General features: G+C 43.1%; 1 protein-coding gene across 9 annotated transcripts in view; it reads right to left on the bottom strand.

The window, feature by feature from the left end:
• Positions 1-21,559, bottom strand: part of CSMD2 (CUB and Sushi multiple domains 2) — a 489,690-nt gene that overhangs the window by 205,741 nt on the left and 262,390 nt on the right. For 3 of the 9 annotated variants that reach the window (XM_081921159.1, XM_081921158.1, XM_081921161.1), the window contains 3 exons: positions 14,869-14,956; positions 8,589-8,713; positions 1,609-1,730 (listed from right to left, as the gene is read on the bottom strand). The exons of 1 other annotated variant lie outside the window; for it this stretch is intronic. In XM_081921159.1, the coding sequence (XP_081777285.1) occupies positions 1,609-1,730; positions 8,589-8,713; positions 14,869-14,956 (335 nt within the window). Of the gene's footprint in view, positions 1-1,608; positions 1,731-3,372; positions 3,416-3,672; positions 4,055-4,670; positions 4,792-5,681; positions 5,734-8,588; positions 8,714-14,868; positions 14,957-21,559 lie in introns of those variants that run through there. 5 more of the 9 variants (XM_081921162.1, XM_081921163.1, XM_081921166.1 and 2 more) reach the window with 5 other exon arrangements.

The following is a 21,559-nucleotide window of genomic DNA, read 5'->3' on the forward strand; positions in this document are numbered from 1 at the left end:
GAGGTTGTGGACTATTCTTCATTGGAGGTTTTTAAGCAAAAGCCATCTGCCATGGATGCTTTAGTTGAGATTACTGCAATGCAGGGGGTTGAACGAGATGACCTTTGGGGTAACTTCCAATTCTACAACTTTATGATCCTTTGAATGCTCCATCTAGCCCAGCCCCCTGTGCTCACAGTGACCATCCAGACCCCTTTGGGAAACCCACAAACAGGGCCTGAGTACAACTGTCCACCAGCAGTTTCTAGCAACTGATATTCAGACACATTACTGCCTCTGACCATAGAGGCAGAGCATAGCCATCATGGCTAACAGCCATTGGTAGCCTGTCCCCCAGGGAAAAGAGGGATATGGAAATGACTGCAGCCCCCCACAATAGGCTCCACTGAGAAGCCAGCAACTTTCAAACCCTCCTCTCCTTGAAATCTTTTCAAACCAGCTGGTCATTACAAGAACTCTGCATGTAGGAGCCTGTGTGCGAATTTGCTCCTTGATCTTCTTTCCTTTTATATTGTGATATTTTATATTATAAGTGAAGGCAGGACTGTCTTATGGTTGAGTATCTGCAGATACCGCTATGAGGTCTCTAAATTAACTGTGGTATGTAAATCACTTTAATATTTTTTTATATATAAAAAATCTGTAAGCTGCTCTGGGGGCCTTTTTTCAGGATAAAGTTCTATAAATACATTATTAATACACAGGGAACCATAACCCCACTGGTTCAAAAAAAAATGGGCTTCCCTTTTCAGCTACATTGCTGGTTTCTGACTGGCTGAATCTGTATTGACTTACTTAAATAGAGTTCTAATTTTCAGGATGGGCTACAACAACAACAAGTAAGAATAAATGACATAACAAAAGTTTTCATGCATATAGTCACACTGTCAGCAAGTTCTATAAATGCTTCCAGGTTAGCTTTATTCATTTAAGTACCATTTCCTTGCATTTATATCCCACCATTCTTCCATCATGGAACCCAAGGCAGCATTCATGACGTTCCCAAGCATTTCCCCCTCTGGGGACTGACTAGACTCAGGCTTGTTTAGCTTGAGTGCCTTCAGACCATTTGCTGGGACCAAAAGCTAAAGGTCTGTCTGAACAGCCGGACAGAAACTCTAGACTTTGTTGCATCCATCCCACCTCCCTGTTGCCAATTGAAGGCCTTCTTGACCTGTGTATGGCATATCTGCATCACGTTACAAAGCAACACACCTTTCCTTGGTTGCATTAGCTCAGCCTTTACCAACCTGGTGCCCTCCAGATGTTTTGGACTACAACCCTCATCAGCCCCAGCCAGCATGGCTGTATTTTGTTGTAGCAGCTGCAGCCCGAAACATCAGGCGGCCAGCAGATTGGGGAAGACAGCATTAGCTGGATTGTCCCATGGCTGACCCTGTAGCTACATTTTAGCCATTTAGTTTGGAACATGATTGCCTCACCCTACTTTCATATGCCTCTCACCTGCTGCTGATGCAACTTCTTGCACTTTACCAGGTTTGCTGCTGAATTATGAGCCCAACTTTGCAAACACACTGCTCAGGTTTCCCAAAAGAGGGCACACACCCAATCCGCCCCCCCCCCCAGCAATGCATCCGCAAGACCTACCTTGGCTGGATTGACTGCTGTTATCACCCACACGCAGTAGGCATTGTTATCGTACTGGACAGGATAGTTTGGAGATGTGATAATGCCGCTGGGGCCTCGGAGGTACGTATCACACATCCTAGCTGTGGGGGTGGGGGGAAAGGAAAACAAAAAGCAAGGAGTATGTGTGGAGGGAATATTTAAGCTTGGGGTGGCCCCTTTGTTAAGAGGCCAGGAATGCACAGGCAGCGAATTAGGTGTCATATTTTAGCTGCTGTTTCCTCATCCCACCCCACCACTCTGCTTTCCACCCACCAAGTCACAGAATCACAAAAGGAACAAACTGAAAAAGCACCTGAAGATCACCTGCTCCCAGCCCACACATCACAAGACCACCAAGCTGAATGCATCCCACTAGTCATGTATGGAAATACACAAGGGCTCAGCTTCTGCCACCTGCCTTTGACTCTGTAAAGGGGATGGGATTATCAAGCACCTGGCAGACTTCAATGGAAGGCTGGTGGCCTGTGTTGATTGCAGACTGTGCCAACCTGGTACCCTCCAGATATTTCAGGTTATTATTACTATTAATTAAATTTATATACCGCCCCTCATCCAAGGATCACAGAGCTTTTATTGTATAAAAGCACAAATGTATAGCATAGTAACAAACAAAACAATAACCTCCCTGAGTTTAAAAGGCCATAGATTGTTTAATTAGCCAAAGGCCTGGGAGAAGAGGAATGCTTTTGCTTGTCACCTAAAAATATGCTTTTGCTTGTCACCTAAAAATATGCAATGAAGGTGCCGGGTGGGCCGCCTTGGGGAGAGTATGCCACAAATGGGTCCATTGGTCCATCTAGCTCAGCACTTTGTCAACTATGTGCCCTCCTGATGTGTTGAACCACAACTCTCACCTGCCTCAACCATCCCAGACATATGGTGCCAGGGCTGATGGGAGTTGTAGTCCAAAACACCTGGAAGAAGAACAGCTGGAAAAGCTGGGCCTATTCCAATGGGTGCCAGCTCTCCATTGTGCTTCCAAGCCAGACTGTTTGAAATCATTTTACTCAGAGGTGCCAGTGGATCAAACCTTCTGCATATGAATTATATGCTAGCCAACCTGAGGGCTATCTCCAACTTCCACCTTTGCAGTAGTATTAGGACACAGTGGCAGGGATGCCACACTGAGCCAAGCGCAAGAGTGAGTCCTTCAAAATCTGACCCAAGCATTGCATCTAGCTGATTCCAGAGTTCCTTTTCCAGTCCCCTAAAACTCCCATCAGCCCCAGCTGGTTTATTGGGTCACAGCTTGTGTGGGCCTGGGCTACTGTAAACAGGTTGCCCAAAGGCAGGATCATCCCACATTTTGGATCTTGAATGCACAGAGTAATCACACAAGTACAGTAGCAGAAAGAGCGTGGGGTGGGATATTAACTCAATAATAATAATAATAATAATAATAATAATAATAATAATAATAATAATAATAATAAAACCAACCCCCTCCCTAACATAAAAATAACAAACCCAAACTGTACTTATGGGGAGGGGGTGTTTATAAAGCTGGGTGTTTTTGTCTTTTGCCCCCACAAATCTAATCTACAGACCTATACCCATTTACCTGAGAGTAAGCTCCATCCAATTTTATTGAATTTACTTCTGAATAGACATGACGAGGACTGCCCTGTGCATTTTTTAAAATAGGTTTTTTTTAAAAAAAAAGTTCAAGTGTTGGTTTGTAAGACTTGAGTTATACAAAACAAACAAAGAAGCAAAACATACCTTAAAGTCTTGTGGCCGAATTCTAAGGCAATGACATTATAAATTATTTACCCTTTATAGTTCATTTACAAACTCTAGCTCCACCACCAATGAGAGCTGGAAACTTATTTTATAGTTCTTGTTTTTACAAGAAGAAAAATGAAATAAAAATGAAATAAAGCTGGGATTCAAAAGATGCAGAGCACCCTACAAGATTGTGCATGCAACTCTGCACTTATGAAACTGAGAAGGTGGTTTGGCATAGATATCTCAAGATGCAATCAATTTATTTCAAAAAAGAGCAGGGAGAAGAGGCCATACCTGGCAGCTAAGCAGACTATTGGCAACACTATCAAATTTGTTTTGCAGCATGGCTTCCTGATAGAGAGTGAGGTAGGCTTTAACTTCCTTCACCCACGCTCAGCCTGAAGGCCTAATCAAATCCCAGCACTGTAAATATTTAATAGAAGGCAGTCAAATTAAGTTTGGCTTTTCCACAGGTTCTGGGATGATGGAGAATATTTCTGAAGAACACTTTGGATGAAAGAGAGGAGAAAAAGGCAAGATTTAAGAAGAAAAGGTGGACACAAAGTGTCTTTCTCTGGGTTCATGGGGAAATCCATAAGTTTGGATGCCAGCATCAAAATTCATTTCAGATTAGGATTCAGATTCATGAAAGGCTAGTTTTAGACCTTAAATACTCTGAACATTGGGAGGCAACATATGAGGAATCTCTTATAAGTGTCTTTTAGATCTGAGCAGGAACAGAGGAAGCTGCCTGATATCAAGTCAGACCATTGGTCCTTCCAGCTCAGCATTGTCTATACTGACTGGCATCACCTGCTCAGGGTTACAGACAGGAATCTCTCCCAGACCTACTTGGAGCTGCTGGGGATCGAAGTTGAATTGACTTAAATTTGGGACTTTCTGTGTGCTCTACCACTGAACTACATCCCTTCGCCAAACTTTATTCTGAAACAGACCTCTTGGTTTCAGATAGAAGTCAGCTCTACCTGGAGATGTCTGGCGACTTTCTCCATGCAAATTGTGTGCCACATCACTGAGATAAATCCCTTATCTGAAGCAATTCCTGGAAGCCTATTGTGCTATCCTTACTTTTGCCCCAACCAAACAAATCAAGTGTTGCACACACACTAAATTGGATCCATCCTCAAAATACTAACAATATTTACTCTTATAAATAATAATGACTAATTGCTGCTAGTGGTAATAATAAAAGCAGTTTTGAAGAATGTATTAAATTTACACATATTTTTTTCTAAATGAAAGGAAAGCACAGGTCCTGCCCTCTTGCTCACATTACAGATGAAACAAGGGCAACGTAATATGAGGGTGATACGAAAGAAGAAATGACCACAGAGGAGATGCCTGAGCAAAGAAGAGTGTCTTCAGCAGCTGTTTGAATACAGAGACAGATGGAGATGTCTGTATGTCAGGAGCCAAGACATCCCACAGGAATGGTTCATTTAGCCAAAAAAAGATGGAGATAGGAGACAGAGGAAGACATCTCAGGCATGGTGTGGGGAAGAAGGGACTGAATGTAGAAGGGCAGAGCAGGATAAGCAAAAAGAGAAAATGAGGAACAAGAGAACTGGCTACATGCATTTAAAGTACGATGATATTACTTTAAATAGTCATGCTCCCTCCCCAAACAATTATGGGAGCTGTAGTTTGTTCAGAACACTGACAGTTGCTAGGAAACCCATTCCTTTCACACAGCTACACTTCTCATAGTGCCTTAACAATGGATCCCTCTTCCCAGAGAACTTAACAAACGACAGCTCCCATAATTCTTTGGCGAAGTCCTGACTGTTTAACATGGTGTCATAGCACTTTTAATGTATGACAAGAATATGGCCAATGTAAAGCAAGGGACAAAAGGTAGGTGCCTGTGTGTATTTAAGAAAAAAAATGACTGTCAGATGTGAAGGGCATCCAAGGAGTGAAAAGTAAATATATCTAACTGGGAAATGGGCAGGGCAGGGGGAAGATGTTATGGCATATTTGAGAACACACCTATGTACACGGCGTTCCCCCAGGGAGTTTGGCCATGGGGTAAGCGAGTCATCAGATCCAGTTTCTGCAAAATTTGGGGGTAGGGAGTCAAGACCTAGAAAGTATACTGCAGTGTCTAAGATGTTGAAAAGATCCCCAGCAAGTATTCCATAAAAGTGTGCAGGAGGGGCACAAGCATACCCCTAAATGTGAAGGGATCCAAAGTGTATACAGGTTTATTTGCACAGGATCTCCTCTGGATAAGCCAGATCCCTGGCTAATCTGCTTTCTCACTTGACCAGAGGAGCTCATACAAGCAAACATCTGTCTCTATGTAGTCTCTTCAAACTGATGTCCTCCCATCAGATGTCAAGTGAATAATAGGGAACCCTGTTTAGGGAAGTTTTTAATGGTTGATGCTTTATCATATTTTTAATATTCTGTTGGAAGCCGCCCAGAGTGGCTGGCGAAACCCAGCCTGATGGATGGGGTATGTGTAAGTAAGTAAGTAAGTAAGTAAGTAAGTAAGTAAGTAAGTAAGTTCTGTCAGATTTGGGGCCGTGGGGAATAGACAGTGAATGCAATCTGACTGCCCCCTCCCCAGTGTAGTCAGTAAACACATGGGGAGGTGTTGCTTGAACTTTCCTAGTCTAGCAGAGCCACTAGGGTGAAAGGGGTTCTGCCCCACCAACCCCCTAGCAATCTCCTATCTGCTCGCCTTCTTCCTTCCAACCAGTCAGGGAGCGGTTCTACCTGTCATTGCCTTTGACTCTACAATGGACACTAACCACCATTGATCAGAGCCCTTCTAGCTGGTCAGACTTGAATTTGATAGCACTCAGAGTGTTCCACAGTATGTACTGTTATGGGCAATCATTCTCAAGAGCCTTTCTCACTGGTCCCCTGTAGTTCCCCTGCCCCAAATGGCTAAAGTAGGTTTTTGGAAGTCCTGATGAATACCCAGCTAATGTTCCTTAGGTCCCCGGTTGAGCATCTGCAAACTCACTTCTTAATACAATTCATCAAAAAGGCAAGGCTTCAGCATTTGAAAGTTATTTTTTTAAAAAATAAAAAACCTAACAAACCCAAAATACAGCATAAGAAAATAGTTACAGGGATAAGAAAAGTCTAAATTTTAAAAGGAAGGAGTTTGTGACTGTATATAAAATTAATGATTAACACTGTCACAATGGCACTGGCAGGTCCTCCCTTATTTCAAATGAAAGGTTGCTATAGAATTCATTTGCAGAGTCAGATATTTATGCCAAATATCCTCTTATGTTGATTTAATTCATCCACACTTCAGGGAATTAGCCGGGATTTTGCAGTGCCAAGCAAGTACCAAGAAAAAAAAGGAAAGAGCAGAAATGCACAAGCTGTGCAGTGATGGTTCAAAAAGACTTGTGACGGAGAGATCCAGTGAAGTGGAAAGTGTGATGTTCCCTATTGACCAAATACTACAGCAGATAGAGAAGGAGACAGGACTCTCAACTTCCGTCTCCAGGACATCTCTGGCACAAACTCGCCTCTTCTCTTTCCTTCTTGAATGTCTTGTAAGCCCAGAGAAATACCTTGTATGTGCCCCATGGGGCACAGAAATCTCCAGTACGCCATACACCCTCTCCTTCCAATTGCTTAGGGCTATTCCACACTTCCACTTGTCCCACGCCCAGAAAGCATGGATCAGAGAGGCTTTCCATTTGTCCTTTCTAGGCATGGGTCTGAGTGTTTTCTCATTTGTTCCAATGCTTTCCCCAGGAATATCCACTGTTTAACACTGAATCGGAAAACAAACATCAATCTGCAGGAAAAAAACACCATAGATGTTTGTTCTGATTCTGCAGTAAACAACAGGTTTCTCCAGGAGAAAGTGCAAGGCAAGCAGAAGTGTGGACGAGCCCTTGGAGTCCCTATTTGGTGATGGCATTAAGAGCTTATCCACATTTCCGGGGGGGGGGGGGTGCTCTTTAGCACTCAGTCAGAGCAAACAGCAATTCTGGTTTCCCCTAGTTTGCCATTTGTTCCGATCTATCACTAAAGAGTGAATTTTCCCTTAGAAAGGAGCGGGGCAAGAGGAAAACTGCTTGGACCCATGCTTTCCAGGAGTGGAATTGTGGATGAGCCCTAAGCGTTATTAGCACTGATCCTCTGGCATATGCCCCCCCCCCCCGTTGATTGCTTATGCCAGGGGTGGCTAACCTGTGGTCTTCCAGATGTTGCTGAACTACAACTTCACTCTACCCCCCTTGACCATTAGCTATTGCAGGTTGGGACTGATGGGAGTTGGAGTCTGACAACATCTGGAAGTTCACAGTTTAATCGCCCTTAGTTGATGTTCATTACATGTACTGTTTCTTTAGAAATGAAAATAGTAGACTCTCTCCTGCACTGGAGGCTGTTAAAGAGAGATTGGGTGGTCCTCTGTCATTCCTGCAATCTGTGATTCCTGCATTGCAATGGGTTGGACTACATTACTTTTGGGGTCCCTTCCACTGCAATTCTATGATTCCATGAAGTAAATAAGTAAATAAATATATTAACCTCAAGCAAGTTTCCCTGTTACGTTCAGTAAACATGGCACGTGGCAGTTCTGTGTAGGCTAGTCAGTATAGCATCATCATGTCAACATGGAATGTTCAAACTGCACTTTTAAACATCTATGGAAAGCCCCCATGAACCAGCGACTGTCACCTTTCCTTGCTTTTAGCCTAAGCATAAAGGATTTCGGAGATCACACCTGTTGACTGTTTGGATCTTGAAGGACACTCTGACCCCACCATCCCAATTCCTGCTGATTTGGGACACTAAAACACTTAGAAAATGGGCTTCGGTGCCTAATGTTGCTCACACCTGTCCCAGCCAAAGAGGTAAGTTTGACAGCTGGAGGAAGAACTCACTGACTCCACCTCTTTAGCTGAACCACACCTTACAATTAGGGAAACGTGTGTTTAGAAGATTAAACAAGGAGAAGCAATTAAACCATTCCCAGCCCCACTGCAGGCTACACATGCTGCAGGATTAATGGGCCAACCAAGGCTCTCAGCAAGGATGTTATTGGATGCTACCCTGAAAAGAGACCCCTACCGAGTGAACTTGATACAGTTCACAGCATCATATTTCCCCCCCTTCCCTGCTTATAATGAACCCCCAAGAAGGTGGAAATTGAAACCAATTTCCTGCCCAATTTGGAGTGTTTGGCACTGCACAGTTACTTGCCTCACCTCTACAAACTGGCCTCTGGTCACTCCAGGCCGCTATCATACCACTTAGCTTCTTACAGGTGATGCTTTTGGAACCTTGCAAATCGTAGCCTTCGTTGCAAGTGAACTGGATGCTGGATCCTAACCTGAAAGATAGAAATGGCGTTGCTTTCAGCTTCTGGGAAAATAGATCAGCAGTAAGAACTAAAAGCTGTTCTTCGTGCATTCTGGTTTCCAGTCAGGAAGTCACTGTGGCAGCTGACTGGCTATTTATCTATTTATTTGCTCCTCAACATCCAGACTTTCTAAGCAGAGTACTTCATTATAAAAAAGCATACAAAGAATAAGAACAATTTAAGAAGCCTGCTGAAATATGGAAGTTTTTGTAAAGTGCCTGAAATTCAGGAGGGAGTTCAGAAAGGAGTCCACAGGACTGGGTCCACAATACTGAATGCATACTTGTGGTAGCTACAAGCTATGCCTTTGGGCCTTTGGAGACTACTAATAGAGACTGCCACTTGGAGCTCATGAGTGCAGCTGATCCCTGCCAAAAGTGGACAGTGAAAACAGCACTGACCAAATGATTGGTGGTGACTTTACAGGTGGTTTGGATCAACAGGGATCTTCCTTTGAACTGGCACTTGAACTCAAGCTGAACTGCAGAGGAAAAATGGGTCACCTGACATCATTGTGATGCCAGGTATACTGACAGGTGGTTGGCCCCATCCAACTGTCTGAGTGGCTTGCCAGGAGTGATGGAGCTAAGGATCTGGTCTGCCATTCAAATCCTGTCCCCCATCCCCTGCTCTATGATATATATCAACTTTTTATTATTATAAGGTTTATTCGCGATTCCACCAGGGACATTTCAAAGGGGCATTTTCAACACATATTAAACAGAGTGGTACCTTGGTTTACAACCATAATCTGTTCCGGAGGACCATTTGTAAACCCAAACAGGTTGTAACCCAAGGCGCATTTTTGCAAATGGGGCCTCCAAAATTTTTTTTGTTAGTAATCAAAAAAAAAGTTGTAATCCAAAAAAAGGTTGCAAACTGGGACACACACTTCCTGGTTTGATGTGTTTGTAATCCTAAATGTATGCAAACCAAGACATATGCAAACCAAGGTGCCACTGTACCTGCAATTTTTAACCTGCCCCAAATATCAGCATAGCATATGGTGTGTCTTGGCAACTGGCACTTCATTGACACAGCAATCAGCTCACCACATCCTAAGTACTTATTTTCTGGTTCAATGGGGAGAGGATGTCATTGATGGAACAGGGAGAAGCCTCTGTTGAGGTCCTGGAGAGCAGCTGGTCTGAGTGTGCATCTTACGTTAGATGTAGCATATGGATTGCAGCTTATAGTGTCTCCGAATACTCTTAGATGGGATTGTGTGTTTGCTCCCTCCCTGCCCCATCATATCCCTCAGTGGACATCATTATTTCTTTGGTTCTGACCCAGATTCCAGGAGAATATGGACAGAGGCTTGGGGTGGAAATTGAAAGGCATTTTTAGAGAACAAATCAGGACTTGGCAGAGAAGTTAGATTAAATATTGATCCACACACACACACACACCCTTCACACACACAATGTGAAGAGCTTGACTGGCTTATTTTAAGCCAAAGGGAAGAGATGGCAACACAGCAATGGGAAGCCACTCATGCAATTCAAACAACCTCATGGGGTAGTCTCCCCCAACATGGTATCCTTCAACAACCACGTGTGTTTTGCACAGTGAAATTTCAACATGGAAGTATCTGCTGGAGGTCATAAGGAGGGTGTTGGTGTAATGTGAACAACAGGCTAAATTACACAGCGCTTGGTCTCATGTACTGAGTGGCACACACCCCATGTCTGCATGTTCTGAGATGCACTGGGTTACCATAGCAACACCAGTCTCTAGGGCATTTCCTTTCTCATGTCCTCTGTCAGGTTCTGAATCTGTGAGAGTCAGAGGAAGAGGCTGTGGGTTTTACACAGCAGCGTTAGCTAGCATGGTGGTACTGTTAGTGGACCTGTACATAAGTATCTTTACTTCAAAGACCAGAATACTGTAACTGCATATAGTATATTAGCTTTGTTTTGTATCTGGAGACAATAAACACATTGTTACTTTGAACTGTGTGGGAGAGGAGTTTTTTCCTTAACTGGAGACTCTGGAAGAAGCTGTTCTTCTGGAAGCAGGAAATCTCTGCAGACCCTTCTGATACATCACACGGGTTGAGGTGTGGTGGACTAACAACTGGCTTCCACAAGACACTAGCATAGGAACATCTGGTAGTGTAGGTCTCCTGATTTTGCAAAGCCCCTGGGGAGTGATGCTAAAAGCACAACCCTGCTTACCTGTGGACATGGCAAGGCCCTAAACACAACACAGGGATATTGTTACACCAGCCTTTGCCAACCTGGTGCCCTTTAGATGTTTTGGACCATAACTTCTGCAACTATGATAGGAGTTGTAGTCCAAAACATCTGGAGGGCATTAGGAAGTTCCCCACACCCTGCAGCAAATAACCAGGATAGCATTTGAGCTACAGGCAGCCACTCCAAGAAAGATACCCAGGAGGAGTGTTCTTCTATTCAGGATCCACAATCCCAGATTTCTGAGGTTCCCATTTCAAATGTCAGAGCCTCAACCAGCTCAGGGCTTGGTAGAGCGATCTATAGCTGGGACTACCATGGAATGTGATCCATAGGGAGAAGACAAACAAGCAAACCCATAAGTGGACAGATGAGAGGATGCTTGGGACAAATCACATGAAGAACAGAACTATAATGTACTGGTTTTCACACTCTGTTCTGGGGAACACTGCAGCTCCACAGAATGCTATTAGGAATTGACCAATGAGATGATCATTGACAGTGGACAGCTCCCAGAAAACTACAACTTAACACCACCACCCATCTGCTGCAATACCTTGTAGGGTGCAGGAGTGTGTTGCTACATTCTAGAGTGCAATTGCATTTTGAAGTGAGGGAACTCTGGGGCACTCAAAAAAGAAAATTCTGTCGATTCCAACTTATTCAGACTCTCAGTCCCCCCCCTACACCCCCATATTCAGTTCACACCAGTTAAGGATGTATTTTTTTATCAGCTCATATATGCATTTTTGTGCACATTTTTTCTAATACACATTTGCCCATTTTTACAAAGGTTCCCCTAGTATTATGATTTTTTTGTACTTTTTATTCACTAATGTACACATTTCAGAACACACTTTCATTACACACATTTTAATAACACTTTTAAAATAACATATAATCCAGAAAATGGCTACATTTTGGTTTGTGTACTGGTTTGGGAAGTACAAACTATGCAGGTTAGCATAAAAAATTGAACCAAACTAATTTCTCCCCCAGCTTTATAACAGACCTCACCAATCCTGAAGACCTTCACCCTATGCGGCTGGCCTTGAACATATCCCAAAGTCCTCTGCACCTCACAGAGGCCATTTAGCAGATACAGCAATGTGGAAAGACTCATCAGAGAGTTTGAAAAGTGATGGAGTGGGAGGAAAACAAATATAACATTTCTCCTGTGACACTCCCAAGCAATTAAGAGAGCTGCGTGGATCAGTGGGGCCTCGGTGTGGGCTGAGACACACCACATATCTGATTGTAGGTGCCTACATATCCAACCTATGGATTCAAGCTAGTGTGGCCCCCATGTTGAGCTGTAGTCCTAAGCAGTTTCTTGAAAGTGACTGCAGATGAGATCAACCATGCTTGCGCTTGAAGGAAACATGGCTGCAATGAGGTTGCAAGGCTCAATTCAGATTGGAAGAGGTCACCATGTTAATAATAGTGTAGACTCTCATCCCATCATGAAATAGCACATTCTTGGGTTACCTTAATCACTTTTTCAACAGATCCATCTGTGAATTATTCCTTATGGAATAATCCACTTTGTCCAACTGAATGAGCTTTGTTTTCCACCCATTTCGCATGGGCAGCTGATAACAGAAATATTGTGTGTGTGTGTGTGTGTGTGTGTGTGTGTGTGTGCAGAAAAAGAACATTATGAAGTATGTTGTTGACTCCTTAAGAACAAAAGAAGAGTCCTGCTAGATCAGCCCAAATGTTCTCACAGTTGCCAACCAGCCCTCTCACCACTTATAATTCTTCTCAGCTAGCTTCAGAGGGATATTGCCTCCAACCATGTGAGAAGAACATAGCCACTGTGACTAGTAACCATTCACAGATTTTTCCTCCGTGAATTTAAAGCCATGCAAGTTTGTGGCCATCACAACATCTTACGGAAGCTAATTTTTTTACATTTAACTATGTGCTGTGTGAAGAAGTCCTGAATCTCCCAGCATTCAGCTTCATGGGATATCCATGAATTATATAGCCTTATGAGAGTGAGGGGTGGGGTGGGAATTCTCTTCAACATTCATATACATCTTGATCATGTTCTTACTCACTTTTTTCTACCAGGTCCCTATTGCAGTAACCTTTCCTCAAAGGGGAGTTGCTCCAGCCCCTTGATATTTTTGAATGTACTTTTCTGAGTTTCCCCCCAGCTCTACAATATCCTTTGTGAATTGAGTTAACCAGAAATGTACACAGTATTCCAACGGTGGTCACACCACAGATTTGCTTAATGGCATTATGATAGGGACAATTCCATTTTCAATCCCTTTCCTAATTAACCCTGGCATACAATTTTTACCTTTTTGATAGCTGCTGCCCAGAGGGCCAGCATCTTCTTCATGCTCTCCACTGCGATCTTCTGTCACAAGCCCCATGATTATGGCAGCCCCAGACAGAAGAGAAGAAGGACCAAGAGAGAGCAGATGGGAGTCCCTTGTAACTCTAGACAACGGGGGGGGGGGAGCAGAGCTGCCTGCTCTTGCCACCCGCCCTCACGTGGACTACAGAGACTTATTAGGCAGCAAGGGAGGACTCTACCAGCCAGAGGGAGAAACTGAAGAAGAGTTGAATGTAAAGGGGCAGGGTATTGTGCCCGGTGCTGCTTTTATAAGTGGGATCAGCTGTGTTCACCCAGGAGGAGTGGGCAAGTGCATGCATGGAAGCTCCATAGGTCTTATGTGAAGGTCTTATGAGTGAGCAAGCCCTACCTCAATTTTGAAAGCTTGGAGGGAGGGGCACGTCAAACTGTTGGGACATCTCCGTAGCTTCTGTTTGGTTCTGAATCTCTCGCCTTGCTCGTGTACTCTGAACTCTTGACTCCTGGACCTTGTGCTTGCTGCTGAACCTATATGCTTACCACAAGCTTGGCATTATTGAAACTCTTTGATGGCCCAAATAAATTTTAAAAGAACAAGGAGCTTCTTGTTGATCTTATCGTGGCTAGGTGGAGAAAAGTAAAATTTTGGAAGAGAAAATATTTAATCTTTCCCCCCCCTGTAGTTGCTAGTTAGAAATTTTGTATTTTGTAAAAAGGTAACAGAAGGGGAAGGAAGTATCTAAATATTCAAGCACTGCTTTTGACAGTTTGTTAAGTTTATATTAATTGTGTTGTCATGTTTACATTGCACCTTGGATTGCAATATGGCATCTGGATCCTATTTATCTCTGTAAGTGGGTGGGTGTTTGAGTTTTTGGGTAGTTTTCTTTTTTTGGTAGTAATGTCTTACCATTATTTATTATTATTTGTTGAATTTATATTGCACCCTATACCAGGAGGTCTCAGGGCAGTTCACAGAAAAATCTTATGATAGTGTCAACGTTTTCTCCTTTGTAATATGTAAAAACCCAATAAAGGACTTTAAGGGGGTGGGTAAACTTGAATAAAAATCTCTTCTTACTTTGGCATTAGTGCCACCATCATTGTGTTCTGGGACAGGAGCTAGACATCTCCCAACATCTCATTTTTAGGTCAGTCACTGCCAGTACACACTCCATACTGTTTCCAACACCAGCCAGCTAATTTCTCTCGGGAAAAGCTGGGCACGAAGGCAACAGCATTCCCTAGCCATGCCCTTGCCCATTGCAACTGATATTCAAAGCAAATTGCCTCTTCTTGTAATGATTCTATGTAATAATCATGCTTAATGGCTGTCAGTAAAACTCCCCTCCACAAATTTGTCTAACTCCTTTTTAAAAGCCTTCTAGACCATATCTGTAACCACCTTTGCTGCATCCAATTACAGAGGCTAACTGTGCATAGGGTGAAGAAGCTTCTACCTCTGATCTGCTCTGAACAGACTTTCAAAGAATCAAGAGCAGTACTTTGCTGAAACATCTGCAGGGGCTGATGAAGACTGAAGCACACACACACACACACACACACCAGTGGAGTTGGGGGACAGATAAACAAATTCTTACCTGAAATCATTGCCTATCCTTTTGCCTTGGTCTGGAATCCCAGGGTCCGGACACATGTTATGTCCCTGGGACACACCAACCTGTGTTACTACAAAGCAAAAAACAGCATATACAGAGATAGAATAGAAGACAGAATCATTAAAAAAAAAATCAACTCTGTTGGTGAATGTGAAGAGAAAATGGAAAATTACAACTTGGAATGCATTTAATTTGTATGTTTCCCCTTTTTTTAAAAAAGCAACAAAATCTTTACATGTCTACTAAGGGAATAAGTGCAATGGAAAGACTTAATTTAGCTCAGTCTATGCAGCAGCCTCTGAGATCCACCCATCACTGCCCCCCGCCCTGATGCAGAGCATGTTTTAGCCTATCTCTCACACACATGCACACAAATTAAAGGACACATTTCCAGAACCAGCTATTTAAAAGGACACCTGTGGAATGATTCAGAATATCTGTAAAAAGCCCACCATCACCAAGACACAGATGTGAAAGAAAGAGACACAGCTAAATAAGTAATGAATAAATAAATAAATAAGTTGTATAGTGTGACATCAAAAGTGTGCAGAGATATGAAGGGAGAAGAGGTCAGAAGCTGGTTGCACTGCTCCAAAGTTGGTGATTTAGTTTGAATGTGGGGCATTCTGCAACAGAGCAAGCCTCTTCCTATTAGCAGAAGATTAAGAAAAGGCAACTAGACCAAGATTAACTCCATCCCACCCACTGCAGTCTTGCACTCCTCTTGGCCACAAACACACACAGCAGGGATCAAACCAGGATGAAATGAGATTAAGAGAAAATATGTTGGTCTTTCAACTGTACACCAGCTTCTTTTTTTAACCCCCCAAGTAATAAACAAAGAAACAAATAGTTTCTACTGCATAAATGTCATGCATCTTCATCGTCATTGCTTTATTTCCTCCAACCCTTCTGTTATTTGATGCAGCTTAATTTTCTGACATTGCACTGGGTGGCTGGGTGAAGAAGAATGTGAAAGTTCTTTAGCAATGAATGGAAAAGCCAAAGAGCATGAAAAAAAGGAATAAGCATGCCCAGTTCCCACTGCTGAGTGGCTAACTAAATCACACACACACATACACACACATCTATACTATGTGTCCATAGGCCTCAGCAGATTCCCAAAGATCACTGGAGAAGACTGGGTGCCAACGGTCATAACAATGATGGAAAGTACAGGTAGATCAATTTTGCACATGGAACTGAGGTATGCCACAGAGTGAGCCCTCAACAGGGAGCCATGGTCAATGTTGCCATGGCTTTGGGACAACAGTACTTGGCAAGATACATAGGCTTGCAACCATATATGTTTCTGACAGGCTGTGCCTGCACTCAGAACCAGACAAGATCTCTTTAGAGGACAGCCATATCACAGACCCCAGCACATAGTGAGACTGGGAGAGGCTGGGATTAGGTCATCCTTAGAATGACACTGAGGTCACAAAACATCTATCATCTATCTATCATCTATCTATCTATCTATCTATCTATCTATCTATCTATCTATCTATCATCTATCTATCTATCTATCTATCATCTATCTATCTATCATCTATCTATCATCTATCTATCTTATCTATATCTATCTATCTCTCTATCTCTCTATCTCTCTCTCTCTCTCTCTCTCTCTCTATCTATCTCTCTCTTTATCTCTCTATCTCTCTATCATCTATCTCACTTCCAGGTTTTTAATCCTAGCAACATTTGGGAAACTCCATCCCATTGTGTTCAAAACTTGTCCCTCAAGGCCTCTGACTTCCAGTGACTCTGCTGGTACTGCTAGATAGCTCCCACCTTGACTGCCAGACCCTGACTTTCAATTTTGCTGACTTGGATGAACTGCTTTCCTGACTCACCCTAGAAGACCTTGACACATTCACACATTTCACTCTGAGGGGTGTGCAATGTTTTCTGAATGCACACTAGTAACAATGATGATGATCATGGTGTGTGGAGCAACCCTCAGTTGCTATGGTGGGATAAAGATTGAAGCAGTATTATCAGCATTCATCCTTGTATTGTGAGTGCATTTGTATTCTCAGAAACAAGACGCAAGCCCCATGAACACACATATGAAAAAAGACCTCAACAACTCAATGCAATCTTTTTTTAAAAAAATAAATAATTAGGTAACATCCCTTTATGGCTGATATTCTAAAAGAATGTTTATATTGCCTCTTTCTTCACTTCTATAATACGAGGCTCACCCCCACCACCTCCCTTAGCAAACCCTATCATCCATCCTCCCCAATTTCTGCCTTTGGGGTGCAGATTCATCACTCCATCTTGAGACTCTTGAAGGAGGGCTCTTCAGTTCTGTGCATTTCCCACACAGACATTTCCCTAAGGAATGAACCATTCATACAACCAACCTGCAGGTCATCCTATGAACCACAACATTTTATGAACCCATTATCACCTCTCTGGGCCTTCTTTTCAAGCACATTGCATGGAAGGCCCAGTCCACACACCATACAAGGATGGGCTCATCATCCAGGTGGGAGACAATTTCCTTGCAGCTACCACATATGGACACAACACTCTTTTCTGTGGAAGCACTATAACCATCAGCTATATTATTTAGAAGCCACTGATCACATGCTTGGTCCACCCATTTGGTTCCAGTCACCAACTTTCTTAGGCCCATGGGCACATTTAGATTTTTGAGTGAGTGTTGTGGGTGCCATCCTCTCTGGCCACTGCTTTCTCTCCCCCTCCCTGTATCAGCCACCCCGCCCCCCAAAAAAGAGAGAGAATGTATGCGGATACACATTTAGCTTTTCCAGGGAATTTGGGCAAAAGCCAGATCCAGTAGAATTTATCTGAGCCTTCAAAAGCACATAGAGCTGAAAGAGGAAGTGGGAAAGAGCAGCAGTCTTCCAACTTCCTCCTTCAGCTCCATGTACCTTATAAAGGAGGAAAAAGTAACCATCTTCACCACCTTATGACCAATGTGGCAGTGCAGGAGGAAGCAATCTAGAGGCTTTGTGGGCATTTGAGTAAGAGTTCAAGGTCTTGTGATGGTGAAGCAATCATCATATTGTCAGGGAAACAAGAGAACACCAATGCAACCCATTACTACTACTACTACTACTACTACTACTACTACTACTACTACTGCATCACTGTCAGTGTGTATGGCACTTTAGAGTCCTGAGAGTGTGAACAAAAGAATATAGATCACAATAACCATGAGAAGGTGTCAGGATTTTACTTGATCCAGACTCACCACCATTATCCCTTCCAACCTGCCTTGATCCCTTGTTCTCCCTGGGATTGCTCCTCAAAAGCAAAGGTGGGAGCTCAGAGTCACTGTAGGAATGCAGATTTGGCTGCCAGAAGTCATCAGATGACTCCTTGGCCGGAGGGAGAAGATCCAGCTGAGAACAATGAAGATGACGATGAAGAGCAGAAGTTGACAGTTTGCGGGGCTGGGGTGTGTGTTTTTGTTAGTTACTATGTTATGCAGTTTTGTTTTCATATGGTAAACCACCCTGTGATCCTCAGATGAAGGGTGGTATAGAAATGTAATTAATAGCAATAATAGCAATAATAGCAGCAATAGTAACAATAATAATAGTAATAATAATTCTCTCCATCTCTTCTGGACCCTTGTTGAGTTAGCAGCAACTTATTGAACTCTTTAATCCCCACTTGGCTCAATTTATTGAGCATTTTAATCACTTGGCTCAGATCCAGTTCCTATGCTGGATGCTAGTCACGGTCACAGAGAACATTGGTTCCTGGGAACCAAGAAGTGGTTTTAAGGATGGTTGGAAATCAAGGCAGCCAAGACACTGTGGCTCTGTTTGCATGTCACATTATACCATAGTTAAAATAAACTATGGCATCATGTGAATGCAGAGTGTGCTGGTGCCTTGCTCCTAAATTGTGAATGCTTTGCTCCTTCTCGGCTCCTTCTGATGCTGCCATGTTGTCAGGAAACAAGCCATGCTCTGGCCTAATGTTATGTCCATGATTTGTTTTCTTCAAACAAGCCATGAGTGATAAGTCTAGAACAAGCTTTGGTTATGACTCATGGTTTGTTTAGGAGCAAGTGTGGTGTAGTGGTTAAGAGTGTTGGACTAGGACCTGGAGACTAGGGTTCTAGTCCCTACCTGACCATGAAGTTCACTGGGTCACCTTGGGCCAGTCACAGCCTAACCTACCTCACAGGGTCGTTGTGAGGATAAAATGGAGGGGAGAGAACTGTGTACACCATAGTTGAGCTCCTTGGAGAAAAGATGGGATATGACTGTAATAATAAATAAACTAAATAGAGAGGAAACAAGCCAGAAGCCTAGGTTCAGAAGTCAGACTATGAGCTGGGATAGCTCAGTTGGTAGAGCATGAGACCCTTATTCTCAGGGTTGTGGGTTCAAGACACACGTTGGGTGAAAGATTCCTGCACTGCAGGGGATTGGAGTGGATGACCCTCAGAAAGAAGGGAAAGCAGCCTTCAGGCTGGAAAAGGGTCCCCCACCCTGCCTAGACACTGACGTGTATCTTGTCCTTGCCTCTTGGACCAACCATCTGCGTCAGCCTGAAGGACAGTCCAAAGTGCATGCAGATGGGGGTGGCTGGAGGTGTCTTCTCCTTCTAGATCCTAGCTAGCCAATCTCTCCTCTGCAAAATAAATAAATACAATTTGCCAATTCACAGTTCTGTGTTAAATGTATCCAATTATGGTTTCATTGTTTGCTGTGATAATTTACTTCAGCTACTCAAAGGCCAGGCAAACCCTCGTCAATCCTCCCTCCCTCTGTACACAGCATTAATAAAGGGATAATTGATCCGTTTCTACCTTGGGGGTGGGGGAAGCTTCCATTCAATGAGGGGTTGTCTTTTAATATCAGCTAGAAGATAAATGAGTTTCATATTGTCTGGGGAAGCAGGATCTTTAGTTAAAAGAAAACGGGCCCTCCCATTAAAAAAGCTTAGCTTTGGCCTGTTATTCCTCAAAGACTCTGTTGTTTTGTTTTGTATTGTTTGGCAGATGTACAATAAAACACTTAGAAAACACAAAAGGACATGGCTGTGAACAAACAGAGGACATTCATGTTAAGGGCCTCAACTGATTCCATGATAAACTATCCTAAAGTTTCACATACACAACTGGGTGCTGGGGGGAAGGCTGCCTGTGTGGAGTTCAGAAGATAGGACTGTTGGTCTTAACCCTTCTCAGGAGTGTGTACACAACCAAACAAGAGTGTAGGAACACAACTGTCAGGGTCCAAAGAGCACTACCAACTTGACACACACACACACACACACACACACACACACACTGCATGAATTGTTCATCTTAACACAGAGCCATGACCATCTGACTGGGAGGATCGATAGACATGAAATCCACCAGACTGAGAAAGTCTTTCCAAAATTTGAATTGCTCCACCCACCTCTGTTCTCTCTTCTAGAGATTCACCCTGGCAAAGGCTGATAACCCAAGGCCATTCAACAGCAAGAAAACTGGTCTTTTAAATTTCCTGAAATGGCCCTTGAAATTCTGGCAGTCATCAGGCCCTGCATGAGTATAGAATAGCTCAGTTGTGAACACTAAAATCTGTTTGTTGCAATCTGCTTTCCTTGGAAGCTTGCTCAAGTCCTGGAGTTTGCTGCATATTACCTATAACTGTACATTGTAGTCTAACAATATCCAGAGGGCAACTCATTTCCCATCCCTGGTTTAGACTGATTCAGATGTACCAATAAATCATTGTTTCATGTCATGACAACACAATGTATTTTAGGTTTGTGTGCTCCTCCTCCTCACCTTACATACATGTGCAGAAGCTTTAATGCTGCTCATCACAGTTTGTAACAACCTGAAGTTTCTGTTGCATCCAAACAAGGAAACTGTGGTTTGTACAAACTCAGTTAACGAAGTAAAGTACTAAACCAGGATCAAAAGTGTTTTCTTTTCTGGTTTGTTAACTTGCTGTGCTTTGTATAGAACACAGTCTTCTATTTTCAGATCGCAAATGCCTTTTTCTAATGAACTTTGATGAAATGCTTTACATTTTCTCCACCTGTATGTGAAGGAAGGAGGAAGGGGGTATATGTGAGCCTGAGGTTCATTCCTTTGGCAACAACAAGCAATTTGTTGTTATGTATGAACTGAAACTTAGCTTAGTGCCCCACAGGTTCTTAGCATGGTTGGACGGACGAGCTCAGAAGGATTGCTAACCACCCTCCCCTTAAACAGCAGACATACAAATCACCAGTGACTCTCTTAAATTGCAAAAAAATGGCTCACCATGTGGCAAGGCACTTTTTGAGAAGCATAAGATCAAAGCCTGGTTGTCTGTCGCTAGGAGGCCTTTTCGCCTCCCGTATACTTATAATTCATGTCTTAATTTTAAAAATGCCATTTCGCAGTTCTATTTAAACAAATCCATTCTTAGCTTTACATGCAAATTACTCTCTGTACATATCCATTCAAAGCTGGTCCTATTATTAGGCAGAGTCAGGCAGCCACCTTGGGCTGCAGATGCTGGGGAATGGGGAGCAGCTAGTAGTGAAGGGGACAGAGTTTTGTATGCCACACATACACTAAATTAGACCATTCAATTGCCACTTCATTCAGCTTCTGCACATGGACGTGTACATGGAAGTGGACCCCATCTTACTCAACAACATCTTGGAGAGGCCCTTGGCACATCCAGGTGCT

Source organism: Podarcis melisellensis (assembly GCF_964234715.1).
Source record: "Podarcis melisellensis genome assembly, chromosome: 8".
Lineage (NCBI taxonomy): Eukaryota > Metazoa > Chordata > Lepidosauria > Squamata > Lacertidae > Podarcis > Podarcis melisellensis.